Genomic DNA, 20,647 nt, shown 5'->3' on the forward strand with positions numbered 1-20,647 from the left:
CACTGAATGATCTTGATTGTCTGCTATGTCTTTTTAATGATTCATTTACAGCGATATTGACTCCGTAACCTCTTTGAGGAACAGGCTCATTCATCTGCTGTCTCGGATGATGCATTTTAATCATAAGGATGACCTACCTAGTATATTTTGATGCTCTGCTGCTCTGTGTCTCCATAAAAAAAAAAAAAAGCATGTACATGTGTTTATTGAACTGTGCGTGCGTGCGTGCGTGCACATGTGTGCATGCATGTAATCTCATGAAGCAGAACCCGCGATGATAGCATGAGGGATACACACATGCCCTAGATAGTTTGTTTGAATCTAATCTAGGCCATCCTCATTTTCCCCTGGACACGTGACAAGCACCGCAGGTAGCCAGCTAGCTGTGGCACACACATACACATACACACACACACATATGCACATAAGCATATGAAGGCATCAAATACTGTAGGAAAATCTGCTGCAGAGCAGTGAAGTCTGGTGCATGTATAATGTTTTTTTTTTTTTTTGTGAAAGCTCTTAAAGTGGCGGGCCAGGGGAGAGAGTGGCATCTATGAGAAGAAGACACAGAAGAGAGAGAGGCTATAAAGAGAGAAAGAGAGAGAGAGAAAGAGAGAGAAAAGAATAGGAAAGAGTAGAAGCTGAGGTAACTCAAGGACATCCTGCCTGCTGCTGTGCTTTGCTGCTACCGAGCATGCTGCAGACTAGCAAGAGCTTTCCTTTTGGGCGCTATTATGTAAGACATTAGTGTGACAGACAGACAGATACTCACCACATACACACACAAAAACACACACATACAAAGACTCGCATATGCATGCCGAGGCACATGCACACAGCACACATGGGCCAATCTGTGCACACACAAACTCACACTTTCATCACACACACACACATACACACATAGGGCAAGCACAAACACACACACTCGTAGAAACACATTCAGAGCACGTAAATCTGAGTTCACACTGAGCCCTGTGCCTGAAATTCTGCTGCAGCCAGCCACGACTGATTAAAGCTCCTGTTCACCTCGTTGGTGCAGAGACAGGACAGAAAAGAAGATAGGAAAATAAAACCGCTCAACCACGGGATTTAACATTTAATGTTCTTCAGAGGAGTAGTTTGACATTTGGAAAACAGGTTGATTTGATATCCTCGTTGAGAATTTGATGCAGAACTTTGATATCATTCTGTCAAGACTGCGAGGTTGCCAGGCAACCGGCGGAGCATCAGAAAGTCACTCCACTGTTCACAAAGTATTTGCTGCAGAATTTCATCCTTTTGTTCCGTTTCTATAAACAGATGTGTGCATTTATAGAGCGAAGGGTAACGTTTTTAGTATCAAAATAATTTTGACTTCAAATTGAACATTTGTAGTCCTGGTTCAACGGTGCAACGGCCATGTTTATTTATACGAAATTAGAGGAAGAAAACGTTGATCAAATCCAACTAATCTTTCACATCTGAGGTTGCAAGTTGGATTGTTAGCCATAACCAGCGCATGCAAGAGGAGGTCGTCTTAAGAAGATGGGTTCAGAGATGGATACTGAACAACATGTGATTTAGGGAGATGTTGTTGAACAACAGAACCAGAGTGTCTCTGCTCCCTCCAGGCTTTAAGCTATGCTACGCTTTGTTTTCTCTCCTTAAGGGAGCAAATACGCACATTTCCCAAACTGTTAAACAGTTTCTTTGAATTCGTGATTTTTATCTCTATCAATGAATCTCATCCAGCCTTTGCTTTTGTTTGACTGGTATGAAGCCGTCAGTCATCAATCTCAAATCAAACCTAATAAGACTCTCTCTTCGTCCTTTGAAGCAGCGTCTCTCACACTAAGGTCTTGTAGTCAGTTAAGCTGTGTTATTGACACTGTCAGAAATATTGACAGCAAAAACATTATCACATCTTAGTGCAAAGAAATGAAGCTGCCCTCCAGGGCGATTGACAGCATTGTGATTAAAGGCTGTGTGCGTCACGATTTCTACTAATTCATCCAAATTGTCATCTTTGTTTTATTCAGAGAGAAAAGCAGGTGGTCTTAGAGAAAAAAAAAACATTTACAGAAAAACTCAGCTTCAAAACTATTTCCAACTGAAAAGTGATTATGAGTAATTACTACACAGCAAAATGCAGCCTCATTATTTTATTTTTTGATAGATTGGGCAGAATTTAGGCTTTGAAAATGTAAGCATTGCATTTTTTCAAATACTGTTACTGAATAAATAACTCAACCTTTTCTCTCATTGGGGGAACTCAGTTTTTTGGGGAAATAACTACATGGTGTAATTTTGTGACATAGCATAACATTTAGAAGCTGTACTTTATATTTGTTCCATTAAGTAGTACTTTCAGCCCAGTTAGTTTTTTAGAGTCGTGCTCAACAGCACTATAGTTCCGGGTGAAAGCCTGGTGTCCTGTCATCATATCTGCCAAATAGATTTTTTTTTTTTCCAAGAACAGATTTGGAACCTTCTGTTTTCTGGGCTCATTTCTCGAACCACAGATGTTTAGAACGGGAGGGAGAGCGGATAACTCACCAAACACAGTCCTGGCAGGGACGGACTCTCTGTTGAGCCAGAAAGACACTTGGGAGAGGATGACTGTCATGATGCAGGGGAGATACGTCTGGATCACAAAGTAACCAATTTTCCGCTTCAGGTGGAAGTGGGTTGTCATCACAACATACTCTCCTGCGGGCAAAAAAAACATGGAGAATTTAGGAACAAAAGAGCAGTTGAACTTTATACTTTATAAACAAGAAGATCTATTGCACCATTCCCTATAGCATAGAGTTATTATCTCTAAATGGTTTGTTGTATTTCTGGCCTTCACTTTTATTGCATTTGAGATTTATTGGCAGAGTTATTGGTGTAATTTGTCAGCAAACTCTGTATCCAGGCATACTCCATTTCATCAGTGCATTCAGAGAGAATATGCAAGAACAGGAACAGCACTTGCATTTAATCCGGCAATAACAATATGTTGATTTTCAAGTATTTCCAGAGACATCAACAAATAAAACAAATAATAAAACCTATTTATGTTCCAGCATTGTTTATTCGATAAAGGCTGGTAGATACAGTCACTTGGGGCTTGTTGCAAGTAAAGCTAAGCGTTGCTCGGGGGATAGAGCTGTCTAAAGCATTTCTTTCTGCCTGCAGCCAACGTCACAGCAAACAGGTCACCCATTTAACGCTGTCACTAATTTGTGCCAGTATCAATGGAGGAAGAGGAGGAGGAGATGGGAAAGGGGCGTACCGGTCGGTAGGGAAATTATGAAATCTGGGACATGGGCTGTCATACGTAGAGAGAAAAAAATGTGTTGTTTCAGATTGTTAGTTTTCTCAGTTAGGAATATTAAAAAAGGCTGTGTATGTGTTGAGGTTTAAGCTTTGTGATCTGCCTGAGCTATGATAATGAACGAATACAAGGCACAGTAATATAATGTAAGTGTATAACTTCCTTTCAAGCACAAGTTATTTCACAGTCAAGCCTGATCTTGGACTTTACTGTTACCTACCTGCCAAAGCATGTAGGTGTGATGTAAATGTGATCTAACTGAAGTCTTTATGAGATGAATTCTATCTTGAAAACATGATTTTATTTAAGGATAAAATCTTTCATCGAGAGTATGATCCAGCTGAAGCTTACCTGTGCTGGACTGCACCACACCAGAGTCCACACTCTGTCCCATCAGATCGTACTGGTTTAATCTGGACCCATCCTCTGCCACCACCACGGACTGGGCAGCCCCTCTGGTCCACACATACACCACCTCTGCTCGAGTGTAGGCATCTGCCGAGGATGAACAGAGTGAAAAGTTATAAATTATTTTGCTGCTGGTTGTCTAGTTGTCACGTGGTCCTTCTCAGGCTGTATTTTTGGAGCTGGGAGGGATGCCCGCAGGAAGGAAAAGACAAAAACAAATCTGAAACGAGGTCTTCCACTTGAATCCTTACCTCGTCTCATTCTGTCCTCTTGCATCTTGTCTCGCTGCTCTCATCCCAAACCTGCCTGTCTTGTCTCATTTGCTATCTAAGCATATTATCCTTTTCTTTCACCTTGTTCAAGTGTTTTATCTCATCTCTTTTTCATCCTCTAAGCATCACCCTGCCTCATATTTTGCTCCTCTTTTCGCCAACATGTAAACATGTGATGCATTGGAATGTCTTGTCACTTCATGTTATCCCTGGACTTATAAGAAAGCAAACAAACAACATCCCAACAGGACAACATGACCTTAAAAGAGCCAAGTCAGTCTTCCCTTCCCTCCGGCCACCCGACCTGTCAAAGCTGCAGCGTGGCTTGGCCACTGCAGAGGAAAAGGATGGCTCCTCAGCAGACTGCAGCATAAGGAAGAGAGCTCATCACTGAAATATTTAGGGAGTGAGTTCAATTTGAAGGGGGGGGGTTGAGGCTAGGTCCTCTCACTCACACTGTGCAGCTGTCTTGAGGATGGCAGGGAAGCATTTCGATGCTCTCTTTCTGTTTCCCGTTTGCTGTATTTTTGCTTGCTTTTTCTTCCCCTCCCCCTACAATTCCATCCTCTTTTTTTTTCTCTTCATCATTCTACATTGTTACATCTTATCTGGGATAATTGTGGTAGGAAGGGGTAGCTGTCAGTGGTGAGCAGCTGGTGGGATGTTCTGGAAGTATTACAAACACTGCTGCTGTGGATAAACACAGGTCTTCATGAGGGGTCTTCCAGGGTCTTGCAGGGATGAATAGGGTGGAGCAGAGGGGCCTTGGCAGGAACAGATCCTCTGGGAGGACAGCTGTTACCGCACTGTCATCACCTATCAGAGGCCTGCGCAGGGGTCGTGCTTCCAGTTGGATGAGGATGTGACAAGTGTGTCATACAGATACATATGTGTTTATATGTGTGTTTGGTAAATTCATGTGTGTTTTTCGAGCATGTGTGTAAGGTTGTGTGTGTGTGTGTGTGTGCGCAGAGAGGCCACTTACAGCTGCCGAACTTCAGTGGACAAGCATGGGCGTCCATTGGGAAGTCTTCCAGGTGCATGGGACATTCTGCTCGTACCGTAAGCCTAGGAAAAGAAAAAAAGTAGCAACAAAAAAATAAGGAAACATAGAGCATATGCAGAGCCAGGAGGAATCATAACAGTACTGGTGGAGAATTGAGGATGAGGATTCAGGAAAATCGAAGCACAGTAAAGCACCAGGAACATGTGCGGCCGTATTTTTGTAATCTTTTTCGCACCAGACACAGTCAAACGGCCGCTACTTTTACCCCAAACCAACACAAAATGCTCCAGTTGCCTGAGCCGTGGGTTTCAATTTCCTGACAGCTTGGTGAAAAACAGCATGTCAGGCCACCCGTGACACACTAATCTCCCATCCATCCCTCATCTCGCTCATCTGTGACAGCAATACAGGGCTCCGCCTCTAAACCCCCTCCCCCTGCTAGTAAACATGCTAAAACAAATGTTTTACGATCCTTGACTCAGACAGCTCACATTAGAATCCTTCTGTCTGTGTGCATCACGGTTCTTGCTGTCTCTTTTTAAGGCCTTTACTTACCCGCCCTCTGCTGAAGGCTACCGTGGGGCCACGAGTGGTTTTAAGCTCAGCTCAGCTGGTCGTATACCTTATCTTCCTACTGTAACTGTCAGAGAGCATCCCCGATGTGATCAATCACGCCAGGATAAAACCGTTTTATTTTTACTGGTGAACACTAGAACAGAAAACTGACAAATCATACTAAAAATATATGTGATACACAGATCATAAATGGCTGACTATGGTTGCCAAATAACCATAAAAAGGTAATAATATATAAAAACTGAAATTTAGTAGTATAGTGAAATCCCTTGGCATAAATGTCACACTATAATGTGGATTATTGTGTGTATTCAGAGTGACCACAGACATTGGTCAAGCAATGTATCTAAACTGTTAAAAAGTATTAAGCTTGAAGGCTATCACCCAAAACAAACAATATTTCTAACTGACAGTTATTGATTGCTTAGTTAAAGCCACTAAAACTATTAAAACCACAACCAATGAACACAACAGTTTCTTAAGCAGCTCAGAAACATAACCACAACTAGTAACCACATTTGGTTATTTTAGGTTAATTTGTTTCAGCCACGAGAAAACAACCCCAAAACCAACACTGAATTTTATTAACCAGTAATTTTGTGTAGCTCAAGCCCAGAGTAGCCACAGATCTCCATCATTTCTCCATCAGTCACACAAACAGGTGTTCTTTTCACCAATGGAAATGATCATTCAATCCAACAAAACTCCATTCTGGTGCTGCAAAAAGCTACTAATGCACCGAATCTGCTGTAATTTTCGGAAAGTGCCCACCAACAAATGCACTGTTTACCTCTGTTTGAGTGATGTGAATTATGGGGAAACTGTTTGTGTTTCGTAGATGATGTAGAAAATCACTGAAAACTAGGACCAGTAAAAAAAATGTTCATGTTGGTTGTTCATAAGATTACATCAGTCACCCTCTATTTAATTGAGAAAATATAAATTCAGTGTGCCCTTAACCCTCTCTTCTCCTGATAAATCATATGTGCAGTTGCACTGATATTTAAATGGCACAATATAATTGCTTTTTTCTCCAAGCTACTGAACACTGAAGTCTTTGGTTCATTCAAAAATCCTCTGCTGCACTGGCGTCGTGGTAAAGCGTGTTGGCCTACCTCATGGTGTACAGCAGGGTGCCTTCCTCTGTAATTCGCAGCAGCTTGTTTGGCATGGTCATGTTGTGGGCTACTGACTTCTTGCCATTGTGGAAGAAGGTATCGGGGGTCCAGATCTTGCTGGCCATCAGGTTGTTGAGACGCAGCACGGCCATCGGGCCTTTGAACTTTAACCGCTCATCCTTCCAGCTTTGTCTGAAGAAAACATCAATGGTGTACTCCTGCAGGTGGAAAAGGGAGGAAGTCAAAAACTCAAACCCTGCGTTTGTTTCCTTCCTTTATGCAGTTTGGGAAGATACTGAGTAAAAATTATATTTCTTTCACTTTTCTGACTTCTACCTCTCTCTCTACATCGTGTCACTTTGACTTTCTTATGGCTGTGTTGGCCTAGTTTCCCTGCTGGTAACTGTCTCTTCATGTTAAAGGCTTTGGCTTATATAGCAGGTGGTTTTCTGGCTGGTATCTTTAAAAAGTATGCTTCCATTTTGTAATAACGGCTCTCTTTAAATTATTTTGTTATTTGTGTAAATATGGTCATCTCAGTTTAATAAGCTTCATACAAATGGGGGATAATTCTTCAACATTGGGCATTTGGTCTTGCATTGTTAGGTAAGAGCCAAAAAGGTTATTGTTAGCATTCATCTTTAGGGGAGTTGTTTCTCTGTAATCGAAATTTCTCAAAAAAGGAAGCACTGGACAATAAATTAGGGGGACATTTCTTTTTTGTGGCAGCTGATGACTGTCGCTCTGAGCAGAATTTAATGGTTCCCCATGACTGGCTGACGGAGTAAAGAGAGGCTGTAAAAATTATTGTTTGGCCAGTTTTTTTGCCCCCCCCCCCCCCCCTCTTATTTTCCAACTCATATAATTAGTATGAACTGAAACAAAGCTTCAAGGTAAAAAGTGGCTAGGAAAATGGGCAGACTGGAGATAGAGGACATGTTCTTCAGCTTCTTCCTTCTGGCCTCAACACAGCAGCAAAATAGTCCTGGGCTGCATGTCAGCCAGTGCAATTAAATGAGATTATGTCAAATAGAGTACACACACACAAACACACACACACACACAAACACACACACACACACAAACACACACACACACACACACAACACACACACACACACACACACACACACACACACACACACACACACACACACACACTCACTTCACATGCATAAAACAGAAGTGGTTTTTTTTCTTCTTTTTCTTCAAGTGGGGATAGGAGAGGCAGTGAGACATTTGGAGGAGATTAATTGGTTTCCGGTGCACAGGGTAAAGATCAGATGTTCATGTTTGAACAGCCCAAAGCCTTTTTTTTGAAGGGTAGCATATGGAAGCGGGATGAAAAAAAAATCTTCAAGGTGATGATTCATATTTAGATGGTTGCATTTTAAATTTGAAGTGATCTAGTTTTTTTATTACCAGCTACATCAAATGTTCTCATGGTACTGAAATATTTGGCAAGAATCCCATTAACAGAATCTCCTTGACCTTCCAAATACAAGCAAAAAACAAGGATCAAAGGACTCATTTTTGCTGCAATATGATAACATTTCATGAGTGAAGTATCAGCGCCTTTACCTGGAACTGTATATCAGTATATCAGTATAAAGTTTATCACGGTGTTTTATTCAATGGATTTGGTTTGCCTTTTCAAATTTGAACAGTCCTTGAATATCACAGTTTCTTAGCTCAGAATTTCAAAGTTTAAACAGATTATGGGGACAGCTCTGAAATATACATGGGTCTTCTAGAAGATAAACAAACAGAACATTTAAAGCTATGATTATTAGTAATCTTAATCCCATAAAGAGAAATTGTGATTCACAGCTTTTCCCCACAGGCATATAAAAGTCACATGCAGCCATGTTTACGAGTCAGTGGCGGCATTTACGTGGGGGCAAGATTACAAACTGTGCAGCAGAAAGAAAACGTTTCACACGTGTGACAGGTTTATTAACACATCAGGAGTTAATGGAATGAAGCATCAAATTAATAATTATCTCACAGCTTGGAGATAGTTGTGGCCAAGGAGGGGGGGGGGGGGGGGGGGGGGATACAGGGTGAAATTGGTGACATTTAAAGAGGCAAAAAGAGTCTTACCATGTCGTGGTCCGAAACTGGCCCAATACTAGTCACGAAAATGTCAGTCTTGACTTCAGTTACACGCTCTGTTGAAGCAGGAAATTGCCAGAGTGAGTGACTATCCACGGCATTCATTAGCCCTTAACTACCTGTTAATACAATCCCACCTGGCTGTGGCTTCAGATTCAGTTAACATTCTTTTTTTAAAACACACGCAAACATATTGGTGAAAAATAAACCACAAAAATGCCCATTTTGGATGTCGATAGCCATTTCTGCAGGTGTTGGCTTCGGGGTCAGCTCTATTGCATTTACACTCGTCCAATCTCCTCATAAATATGTGCATTGTTGTAATACTGAAAATATGCCACTTTGATTTCACTCAATACTGACAGAAAAAGAAGGTCTGTGACGATTCAGTCAGAGGCAGTGGCAGAGGTGTGTGTGTGTGTGGGGGAGATATATTTTCCCGTGATTCTGAAACCCAAATGTGACAGCATGATTTATGAATGATACCCATCATAATCCATAATTTCTTCCTCTCTGCAGTTGAACCCCTAGCAGGCCCTGATTTTTATTCGCTTGTCTGTTTGACAGCATCACTCTGTGCGATCCTCAGTGTCCTTCACACACCGATTCTCACATTATCTCTTGCTGTTCTCTCCTTTTTATTCAAAACTCTCTTGTTTTCCTTCCCTTTTCTCTGTTTTCAGCATTTTCTGTTTCTAGATTTGTCTCTCCATCTCTCTGCCATTTTGTTTCTTCTCTCTCTAACAATGGACAGTAGGCAATAGAGTGAAGACGAGCCCACGCAATGAAATCACGTTCAGTGTGTTCTATTACAAGTGCTGGCTTTGTGACTATTCAGTGTTCTACAAAAGCAGCAGGTGAAGAATGAGTGTCCTATTCTTTTTATTATTATTATTATCACACACACACAATCTGATCTGAAGCTTTCTGTCTCAATGATATTTAATCTTATGGATAGTACGCTATTTGCAAAAGGTTTTTTGGGATGACATTTCCTTATTTGCAGAACACAAAAAACAACGATTCAACCAGACAAAGTATATGCAATGACTTGGGTTTACTGACCTCCGAGTCCTGGCCTGAGGCGATTGTCATAGCCATCCAGAAGGCTGTCTAAGATCTTGGTGAACACTGTAGTGTTCTGTTCTTCTGTCATGCTATCAGCGCTGGCAAAGAAGCAAAGAAAAAGAAGATTTAAAGTCGTCACAGCTAGAGCCCAAAACCACAGTCCGAACTGCCAAAAGAGTATAAAGAAACTCTGCATGTGAATCATATATCAAAGACAAGAACAGGGGATCACTGCTCTGTAGTTAGCACGATGGCTCTGTTTAAGAACACTGGAAGCATCATGAATCACACTGTGTAAAAATGGACGAGAAAAAACTCTGTTAAATCTTCTATAACAGTGACGCACTTTGCCATCTTTGCCATTTTTTTCAGTGTTACCATATCCATATCAAATAGATAGGTATAAGAAAGAGGTGTAGAAGGGAGGAAAATATCCTGAGAGGCTAAAATTATCCTGTGTTAACAAAGAGTTAGGTAGGTCTTTTACCTGCTCTTTTGTAAAGTGTCTTGGGATATCATTTGTTATGAATTAGTGCTATACAAATAATGATTGATTGATTGATTGATTGATTGATTGATTGATTGATTTGGAAATTCCGTATATTTCCACGGAAGCAGATGTTGAAGTTAGCTTCTTAGTCAGTGTGTAAGACCAGGTATGCAGGGAAGCTATCCATGCACAAACACCAACATGTACCAATCTCAGAGATTGAATGAATAGGAGAATCACACTGCATTATTTATACCATAATCTGGTCTTTTATAGACCATACAGGCTTTGCTGAATGTGCTCTTTTGAACATGAAACAAAATGCTTCGAGCAACCCCGAAAAACAGTCACGATCAGTGATTGTGAGAGCCCAGTTTGCAGCATCTCTGAGCATAAATATTTCAATACACTCGTGATCAGGCGTACAGCCCCTAATTGTGTATCATTTATGTAGGAACGCCACAGGAATGTTCAGAGAGGGTGTATGTGCATGTGTGTTTGCATACCTGACGCATTAATGCATGCATATACAATATGCTCAGGGTGTGTGCACATATGCGGATGTATGCTTATATACTTATTCCTTTTTATGTTTGCATGTGTGTATATACTGATAATAATCAGATAAAAGTGTTTTGTTCTGTGGGCAGCAAAGCAATTATCCCCACCCTTTTTTCCTGCCAATACTATGGGGTTTGATTGCATGCTAAATAAACAGCAAGTGTTTGAAAACAAGCTCTGCTATATAGCTGAACACCTCCAAGGAGAGGGAGAGGTCATCAAGATTAGTTAGCGGAGACCTGCGACGGGAGGATGGGAAAAGTAGGAGGGAGAGTGACATATGTGGGGAACGCTGTAAAGAAACACAAGGAAGAAAAAAAAATGTTGATCGCGGAGATGGCGGAGGGGGAGGTAAAAGGCAGAGGTTGGGATAAGGTGAGGATTCTGTTAAGTGAAACTGGGGAGCGGTGTTTTAGAGAGACGCGGCTCACAGTCAAAGCTGCGGGATTGAAGCAGATCCTGGAGCTTTGAGTTTGATGCTGCTGAGCAGTTTGCGTTCAAAAATAGGGATGCGCCAACCACGTCACACATGGATTTATATGAAAGGGTTAATGCGAATCTCTCTGCCACCAATTTCACTTAATTTGCAAGCAGTCTTCTATCTCGCCAATAAAAAAATGAAGAACTGTGTGAAAACTAGAGCCAGTTTTTAAAACTGTTCAAACTATGATGAGCAATTTTGTTCAGTGTCATTTTCAGAGGTAACAGCTTTGAAATATTCAAATTTAAAACAGTAATTTATCTGTCTTGCACAGGTCCGGGAAACCAGTTATGAAAAAAGACAATAAGCCAATCAGCAGAGGCTAAATTAAAACACAACCTCCTTAACCCTACCTTCTTAATATTCCTGTTTCTCTGGATTTATTCACACATTTACAATTTGCTACATCACAGCACGACACAGAAACCATTTTTCCATCCGCCCTAAGGGTTGTTGTCCACTTGTCTTAGTCCCAGTAAACAGAGAAAAACAAGCTACAGTGTCCCTTTGCTTTTTCAAGTTCACCACTGATTAAAATATAGGAAATAAGAGGAAATACAAGGGATAAAAATACACCACTGTCATCATCTGAACATGAAGTGCTTTAAATTTCACAGAAGAATTAAGAAAAGGCAGACCATTTCACCATGGATTTTCCAATTTTTTTCAATATAACCAAATTATATTTGTTACCTCAACGCGGTAGACAACAAACCCTCTCTCATATGGAGAAAATAAAATAATATGGAACACATTTATCTTTAAGTCTTCTGTTTTTGTTGAAGGAAAACATACACATGGGGGTTTGAGGTTGTATGTCGAGGAGAAGAAGAACAATGGAGAGAAAAAAAGGTGCTGTGGAAGAATACACATGTTTATCAGCCAGGGGCCACTTCCTCATAAAACATTGTACACCATCCCCATCTACAGGTCATCTGAACAGCAACAGTGCCGTTCACACTTGCTCTGCCAATGTGTGTCTCTCGCTCTCCTTTTCTCGTTCTCCTGTCACTTGGATATCTAATTATAAGGCAATTTCTCTCGTTGGCAACATACTGTAGAAGAGTGCTAGGTCTTCCTGATTACTGTGTCTTGTTGAAATCCCCCAAGGTTTGTATTTGAGTGTGTGTGTGTGTGAGTATGTGATTCCGTATTTGACTTCAAAAAAAGGGGGGAGGGGATGTACTGGATGATACAGTAAATCTTTGGGTGATAATTGCTTTGCAGTTTTGCAGTGACAGTTTCTTGGTAAGGTAATCAGTACTTTTTACACCCTCTCACACCCAGTAAATCAGACCCTCCCTTTCGCTATAGTCAGTGCATCTGAAACCTGGGTCAAATCAGCCAGCAGTAATGATGTATCGCAGATGCATTGTAGATTTAAAATAGGACACATCCCATCTGTGTTCTGCATGCGCTCAGGCTGTACAGGCTGCAACATGGACCCTGTGCTGATGTTTGTGGTTGTCACTGAGAGAAGAAATATGGACCATCTCATGACATCAGCCTTCAAGTCAACTGCCTATGACAGTTCTGCTGAATTATTCAACCATGCAGATGAGCGTTTCTCCAAGATTCTCCATAGGAATCCAATGGTCTCAAGCAGATTGAGTGTGTGTTTTTGCTTTGTGTTTTTACTCCTAGGCTCCTGCTCTGTGTTTTCACGTTCTGCACTATTCAATGCCAAAGTTACCAACAGAAGTCCAACTAGTGCAGCCCGATGATGATGTTTTGAGCTCTGCCAAACATTCCTGCCTGTCCCAGCATTTGAATCATGTGGGAATTAATGCAGTTGCAAGTCACACGACAGTAGATCTTATTGCTGTCATCTCGCATCCGATCACTCTTTCTCTTTCTCTCCCTGTCTCTCTGCGCGTCTGCTTCTGGTTAGGTGACATCCAACACATCCGAGATGACATTGAGAAGTGTGTCTGTACATGAACCCTAATGTCCCTGCAGTCACTGTCACAAACACATGTGCGCAAATGTGTGCCAAATATCTTTGAGCAGCACACACATAAAGCATGCAGGTCTGGAATTTGAGTCTAGAGAAACCAGAAAAAAGCTGGATTGTGGCTATTACGGCTACTTTTCTACTCTCACTGTTTTGTACTACTTATTACCTTGATGCAATAACAAACATTTTGTGTCCTGTGGGGATGGCCGATTTGCAACCACAGTGAATATGCTCTGTAATGATGTGGAATCCTACAAAAAATACTAAGTATAGGCAGGAAGAAGACACAATATCAACCTAGTACGTTGGACACTGGTTGCACACAATTGCTGACATGTTTTTATTTTTTTATTTTTACGTATTTACTTGGCAGTGGACCATTCAGCAAGAAAAGGGACATTTTTGTTTGGAGCAAAACTGTATTTCATACTTTCCGAATGCGGTTTGGTGTTCACTATTAGTCCACTAAATTACACCTTTCCTAATGACATCATTCAACTAATAATTTAAGCAAAGAAAACAATAATTCCACATTGGGCAGTTTCAAACTCTGCCTATAGCTGCAGAATACAAATGACATGAGAAATGATGGGAACGTTTAATGAAAATTAGACTTGTTTTGGTTAGTTAGAGAGCATATCTACCACAATGTACAGTCCATTTATGGATTTTGGAACTCTTTAAAAATAGTCTGTGTGCAACAGTGTGCATGATATGTGCAGATTATATGTTGTATTCATATATATGGTAGCAACCAATGTAGAACACAGGTACATATGCATTTGTAAGTTAAAGTTCATTCTTACCTTTTCCCACCCTGCACGCTAGTGGTGGTGAACAAGCAAGCACACACACACAGAAAGGTCGCTCTGCCCCGTCCAGACATGGTTGCAATATGAGGACCCTTCATTGCTGGAGGTCAAAGAGAGAGGAAGAGAGCATCATTACCAAGTCATATGAGCAAGAGATCTACTTTAAACACCCAACAATATGTCACCACATCAAGTGTCAACAAACATGTAGATGTGCCCAAGCAACAACAACAGAGGTGGGAGCTGTTGGGACCTAGTCCCCCTGGAGATGTTTTATGGGAGGTTTTTGCTCCTTAACATCCCTCAAAGATTCACTGACAGGGCATGAATCAAACCAAATGGCCCTGCCACATGCGTTGGGCCATCACATGCCACTTGACACACGCGCCCCCCTCCAAGATTTACATCATCATTGTGAATTATCTGTCACCCTGACAGAGACATATTCTACACCCTAACTATGTGGGAGACCGGATTGAAATATCCACTCAGCATGTCGATGATGAGAAAGTAAATATGTAAATACGTCTTTCATAGCTGACGCTCAATACGCACAAGCCTGAGCATGGCTGCATCTGTAGCGCATAATGATTAAGAAGACCGAACAAGGCAACACATCATCGACCACACAACAGCCCGTGTGAGCTTGTAGCACCTGTACACAGCCTCCTCTAATACCCTGCAATGTGAAACGCGCAATACCGCAATATCAACCCCAAATCCCCCTAAAAAATAAGACTACTCGCTTCATCATCAATCATTAAGCTATGATGTCAGCCAGGTCATAAAGTATATGAGCAATTAGCCTGCGCTATTGCGCATGCAAAACACAATTCTCGGATTCATGGTTCATTTTCATGATGGCACAATCGGTGTGTCCACGTTTTGTACTTATAGAAAAGCGCTAAAGCAGTATTTCGCAAATTCCTAGCATTGAAACAAACCCACTATAGAAGACAATACCACATTACTTGCTTGTAATGTTTCAAGGTTCACTGTGAGCAGATAGGAGTCGAGGGGACACACAATGCCTTCTCGAAATGAAATAAAAATAAACATAAATCCGTTGGTTGAAAAGGATTTGACAAAGCAGGGGGATGATGGCGATTACGAATGGAGGAGAAAATCCCGCACACTTTCTAAGTTATTCAGAGGAAAATGTCACCTCTCTCTCTCCCCACGACGATTTATGAACATATAATCAGCTGGAGAGGATTTTAGCATGCAACTGGCATCCCCTTGCAAGGCTGCTCTAAAAACATGCATGGCGATCCAGTCCGTGCGTGGCGGAGTAATTAAGCAAATGTGCGTTGATGCTGTTTTATTCAGAACGCTGTCCATGGTTCTGAAATCAACCTGTTAAAAGCGTCAGAAGCCTATATTTTGGACCATTAAAAAATCCCACCTTAAACGGTCCCAATTTCGACGGCAGACTCCCCCTTCTCCCCAATAAAACTCGTCTTCGATTCTAGCGGCGTCCAGCAGCACAAACCGTCGCTCTCTAAATCCGAGTGTTACTCCCCTCTTCCCCCTTGTTCTGTCGGATGAAAAAAGCGAGGAAAATGGAGCAAAATCACTTACTGCCGATGAATCGGGTTTATATTCGGTGTCCGCTGGCTATATCCTCAAACTTTTCAGAATAGCTTTTCTAGCCGGACTGAATGAGAAAAAAAATCCTCTGTGATCTCAGATCTGACGAATTTTAGCTAGAGGCTGGAGAAGCGGCTGCTGACGATATGCGCAGGTCTCTCTCACTGTTCATTGGTGATGCTGTAGTGAGTTCAACTCTCCCAGTCTGTCAGCAACAACACAGAAAAATGTCCTAAACTAACAAATCTAGCTTAATGCTGCAATGTCTCTTTCAAAATTAAGGTTTAGGTTGATTATTAGCGCCTGTAAATAAAGTACATGGAGACTTTATCCAAGCGCATTTCAAAATAGGCTGTACCAACCAAATGTAAAGAGCAGCCCGCCCATTTTATATGCAGCACAATTTAACTTCCACTGCTGTCGCCCTAATCTGTTTTACAGTGGCTGCTAAATAAAAATCCTCTTACATTTTCAGCTGGGATCCCTAGTTTTTTTTTTCTGCCCCAATCGCGCTTTCTCTCGCTGTCTCGCTCCCTGACTCCTACGTGATGATATCCAAGGGGATAAAAAAAAAATTGACATTTACCAAAAGACAGCATCGGAGCCAAGACAGCTTAGGACAAGGACTCATGAAACGGACAGTGAGTACTTACGATGAAGCATAAAAACAATCAAACACGAATGGATGACACGGCTCGGATAAGCGCGCACACACAAGCGAGAGAAAAAGACACCTTCCAAAAAATGTTAAGAAAATGGTGTTCCCTCACCAGCTTGCAATGATGACACGACCCTCTCTGCAATAAAATCCCCCTCGAAGCACTCACCGTCTCCTAAAAGCCTGCGTTTCGCATCGAGACAACAGCACTGTGTCTCTGTTTACAGCCAAATATTCTGCTGCTACAGCCGCGCCACTCAAGACTGAGCTGAGAACGGCGAGGAGCGCTGAGCTGCGTGCATCTGCAAGGGGAGGAAAAAAAATTGGGCTGATGATACCCAGCGTATATTTTTGTAGTCATATGCGTATTTCAAGTTAAACTACAAATCAGAGGACATTTTCATCACGACCAAGGACTACATACAGCAGGAGGCAATAGAGCTAAAAGAATGACTATTTTATGTGCAGCTTATACCATGACCCTTTAATTTATTGTTTCATAAGCCTTATATTCATACCAGCTGTTGATTTTTGGAACGCTTTGGACAACTCTCATTTCTTTTCGCCCTCAGTTTTGACTGGAGGTTTATTTTTCATCGGAGCACAGGCAGAGTGAGCTGGCAGTGTAGTCACGTCAGTCTGGTCTGCAGTGCAACGTTTCCTCTGTGAGTGTGTGCGTGTGCGTTTGTGAATGTGTGTGTTTTGCCTCCTCACGCGTGGTTAAAGTAGTACATGTGCGTGATTAGTTATGAGGGACGTCATGGGCTTATGTGCCTCTGTAGTCTCTGTATGTAATAAGATATCTATCTATATATCTATTCATCTATCTATAGTTCATAGTGTGGTTACACTGTCAACAATTTTCACGCATTTGAAACAAATAAATTGAAATAACAATTTAAATAAAGCATGACAATCATCCAATAATTTGCCATAGGCTTCTTCCCTTCTGCTCTGCTTACATTCCGTCCTTACAGCCTGATGCTGCAGGTGCACGTGCATATTTTATAATAATAAGATGGGAAGAAAAAACCCTTCCCAACCCCACCGAACTCCTTCCTTTGAATTAATGCCATTGTAATGCAAGTGGAGTATCATTTCAAGCTGTTTCCCTTCGCTCTAAGCCAGACGCCACCGCTGCATGTGACTCGATTTGCCTCTGCGCGCGCGTGCACGTGCGAGCATGCATAACCAACACGTGCCCGCGTGCGCGTTGAGTTGCCGCGTACGCCTGAGCCGAGACTGAGTGTGGAGAGGGAGGGGGTACAAGTCGCGTCTTTCTTTCTCACTCGCTCTCTTTCTCTCTCTCTCTTTTCTTCTCCGTCTCTTGCCTCTCCTCCAAACGTTTGAATAACCTTCCATTCTCCCAGAAGAGAAGAATTTCTTCGCGGGTGAACAACAGACAGACCCCCCCCCCCGCCACCCACCCTCCAAAAAAGAAAGAAAAAAATATTGGTGCGTGAACTATTAAGACGACTTTCTGAAGACACCACTCAAACAAATAACGGCAGAGCGAAAGCGAGTTGCATTCCTTCTCACAGCTCCATCTCTGGGCATTTGATGGGAACGGATAGTGAAGTGCGGGGTGTGTGTCTGCATGTGTGTGTGTGTGTGTGTGTGTGCAGGGGCTAAACGGAGAGAGATGGATGACGCTCATTTGGCTGAGAGATGTGCAGGTTATGGGGGAATAATCACTCGCTGTTAACAGTGCTTTTTGAATTTAAAAAAGAAGGGATATTGACGAAGTACGCACACCCTCCCCTCTCAGTTTGCGCATCCATCACGGCGCTGTACGTGCTGATAATTTGTTTCCTTCCACACAAACAGGCAATCTTGAATCCCCGACACATTAAAACCATTTTGTCTCTTCACATTTATATCGCGTGTGTGTTTCCATGTTTGTCAGTCTGATCTTTTTAAGTCAAGCACTCTGGGTTTTTAATGTGTGCTCATGCTCTTGGGGCTGTTAGTCTTGATCCTTCGCTTAAAGCAGCAGGATGCATGTCTCTTCAGAGAGAAATGTCCCCCTTTGGACACTCAGTAACCCGGAGGGTTTAGCTGACCTCTTTTAGTGTATGAACACCTGCGTTTTAATGACTCTGAATGGCACAATCCTTACACCACCGGTTTCTGTCCACAAATGCACAGACAGCAGGGCATAAAGTTGCAGTATATGTTTATTTTTAGGCAGAAAAAACATTTTAAAAAGGGATGAAAGGAGGACAGGTGGAGAGGGCTTCTTCTTTATTTTTCTTGGGAGAGGACTGGAGCACTCTTCGCAGGGGAGGAATGTCTCAATTTGGCGTGTGATGTCACTGCTTTGGAAATTCCTAAAGCTTAGTGTGAGTCAGGGACTCTTCTAGCCTACGGCAAGTTGTATCCCGGTTGGGTCAGGGCTGCTCCTCAATGAAAAGGTCGCCCAAGACTATGCTCCGTCCAGTAGGCGACAGCAGGCAAGGCTCAAATCTGGCTGCTTCCAAGTGAGGCTGAAGCAGGAAAAAGAGAGAGAGAGAGAGAGAGAGAGAGGGGGCACGAGAGGTAAACCCTAGTGCAGTGCTTCAGTTCAATTACTGCAGTAAAGCTTGATTTGTGCTCGGCCTGTTCTACCCCTCGGGCTTGTGCTTTTCAAAGTGCCAGCGGGTTTAAACTCTACTGCTGCTCTGGCTCTTGAACCCAGGCTTAGTGTCTGATGCCCAACAGTGTCTCATTTCTCTCCTGCCCACATCCTGCTCTCATTTTTGATCCCTTCTACATCCAATCTGAATGGTGCTGGATAATTGAGAGAGAATCTCCATAGGTGCTTGTGAATCAGTGAGGATTAATCCACCTGAGAAACACTCACTGCAAATCAGAATCAGTGTTAGAGCTCTTCATGCACACAAGGATGAACAAAGGTTGGCACAAAAATGGACCAGAGTGCACTTGCAGAAGTTCATGATGCTAAATTGCTCTATCTGTCACTTTCTAGTGGTTTTACACTCACTGTGTCTTGGGGCCTGTAGTTCTCTTTCAGCAGAGCACGAGTTAAAGGGTGACTCGCATCAAATCAGTGTTCCAGAGGAATGTGTTGTTAAAGACAAAAGAGAGCTTCCCCTCTGTGAGCTGCTCTGCAATCAGCCACAAACAGGCATAGCCTTTGACTCACTTTTTTAGGTTGAGTCCTGTGTGACACACAGCCACACGTGCACAAATTCACAAATATGTTCCTGTTTATTCCTACTTATAAACACTTGCTAAAAGATTCAGAACTGCATATAGCATTAAAAAAATAGAGCAATCGCTACATTTTATTTATATGCATACAATAGTAGACACACTTTCAGAGACAAAATAACAGCTAAGCTTGGATAAACATGCAACACCATGTGTTAAAATTTGTATACAACATGTAATGAGTTGTGTCTTAAAGTGTATTTATTTTGAATTGCATATGCATTTGAATATATTTTAATCCTAATTGAAAAGATCAGCATTTAGGGGATAAATTCAAATGCAGAGATGAATAGTTTGTCCTTTGACACAGTTAACAACACGGCAGCTAGACATAGATATATGTCAAGGGGTTATGATTGGAGGAAGGTAAGTCTTATATTTTCAAATCACATTCTCATCTGATGAAGGGACGCATGGCAGATCCTGCATCTGCATATTGGGGAACACCACAAAGAACATGACTTGGCAACTTTACTGACTTTGTGTCTTAATTTGAGTCATTTTGGTCAACAAGTATATCGTTTATACTTTATGGCCATGTTGTGTGCCTGTGTTTGTGCTGCTGAAGCCCACCTCTTCCATCCGTGCCAAGGCCAAGGAAGTGTAACGTGCTTGAGCACTGAACAGAGCACTCACACTAGTCAAACAAACTGGACTTTGGGGGTCAAACGTGCTCGGCACGGTACGGATTGCCTAGTGTCAGTGCACCCTAAGGGCCTTCACTACCAGGCCTAAGCACAGTTACCTCTTGCACATACATCATCATCATACGTGTTGTGCTGCCATGGCATACCAGAACAGAGTCTGGAACTTTTTTCTCCAAATCATGGAGGAAGGACATATGCTATTTGTAGTTTGCATAATCCAGTTGAAATGAAATTACTCTTTTTTAAGGTCTTCAAGATCCGATCATCACTGATGTTTTTGTCATGCAAGACAGACGATAAAAACAAACACAATGGTCAGTTATCATTTTCACCCGAATGACACTCAGCCCTATGACACTCCTGGCAAGGCA

The 20,647-nt window shown here is 42.0% G+C and overlaps 1 protein-coding gene across 4 annotated transcripts in view; it reads right to left on the reverse strand.

The window, feature by feature from the left end:
- The window catches only part of gabra1 (gamma-aminobutyric acid type A receptor subunit alpha1), a 32,299-nt gene extending 15,557 nt beyond the window's left edge, over nt 1–16,742 (reverse strand). Inside the window, exons 1-8 of one of the 4 annotated variants that reach the window (XM_020638304.2) lie at nt 16,586–16,742; nt 14,163–14,268; nt 9,865–9,965; nt 8,788–8,855; nt 6,682–6,902; nt 4,970–5,052; nt 3,656–3,799; nt 2,542–2,694 (exon numbers count right to left, since the gene is read on the reverse strand). In XM_020638304.2, the coding sequence (XP_020493960.1) occupies nt 2,542–2,694; nt 3,656–3,799; nt 4,970–5,052; nt 6,682–6,902; nt 8,788–8,855; nt 9,865–9,965; nt 14,163–14,266 (874 nt within the window). In that variant the 5' untranslated portion in view covers nt 14,267–14,268; nt 16,586–16,742. Of the gene's footprint in view, nt 1–2,541; nt 2,695–3,655; nt 3,800–4,969; nt 5,053–6,681; nt 6,903–8,787; nt 8,856–9,864; nt 9,966–14,162; nt 14,269–15,573; nt 15,706–15,749; nt 15,981–16,528 lie in introns of those variants that run through there. The other 3 variants (XM_020638303.2, XM_020638305.3, XM_020638306.2) reach the window with 3 other exon arrangements.
- Nucleotides 16,743–20,647: the final 3,905 nt, after the last annotated feature.

This window comes from Labrus bergylta, chromosome 14 (genome assembly GCF_963930695.1).
Source record: "Labrus bergylta chromosome 14, fLabBer1.1, whole genome shotgun sequence".
NCBI classification, from domain to species: Eukaryota; Metazoa; Chordata; class Actinopteri; order Labriformes; family Labridae; genus Labrus; species Labrus bergylta.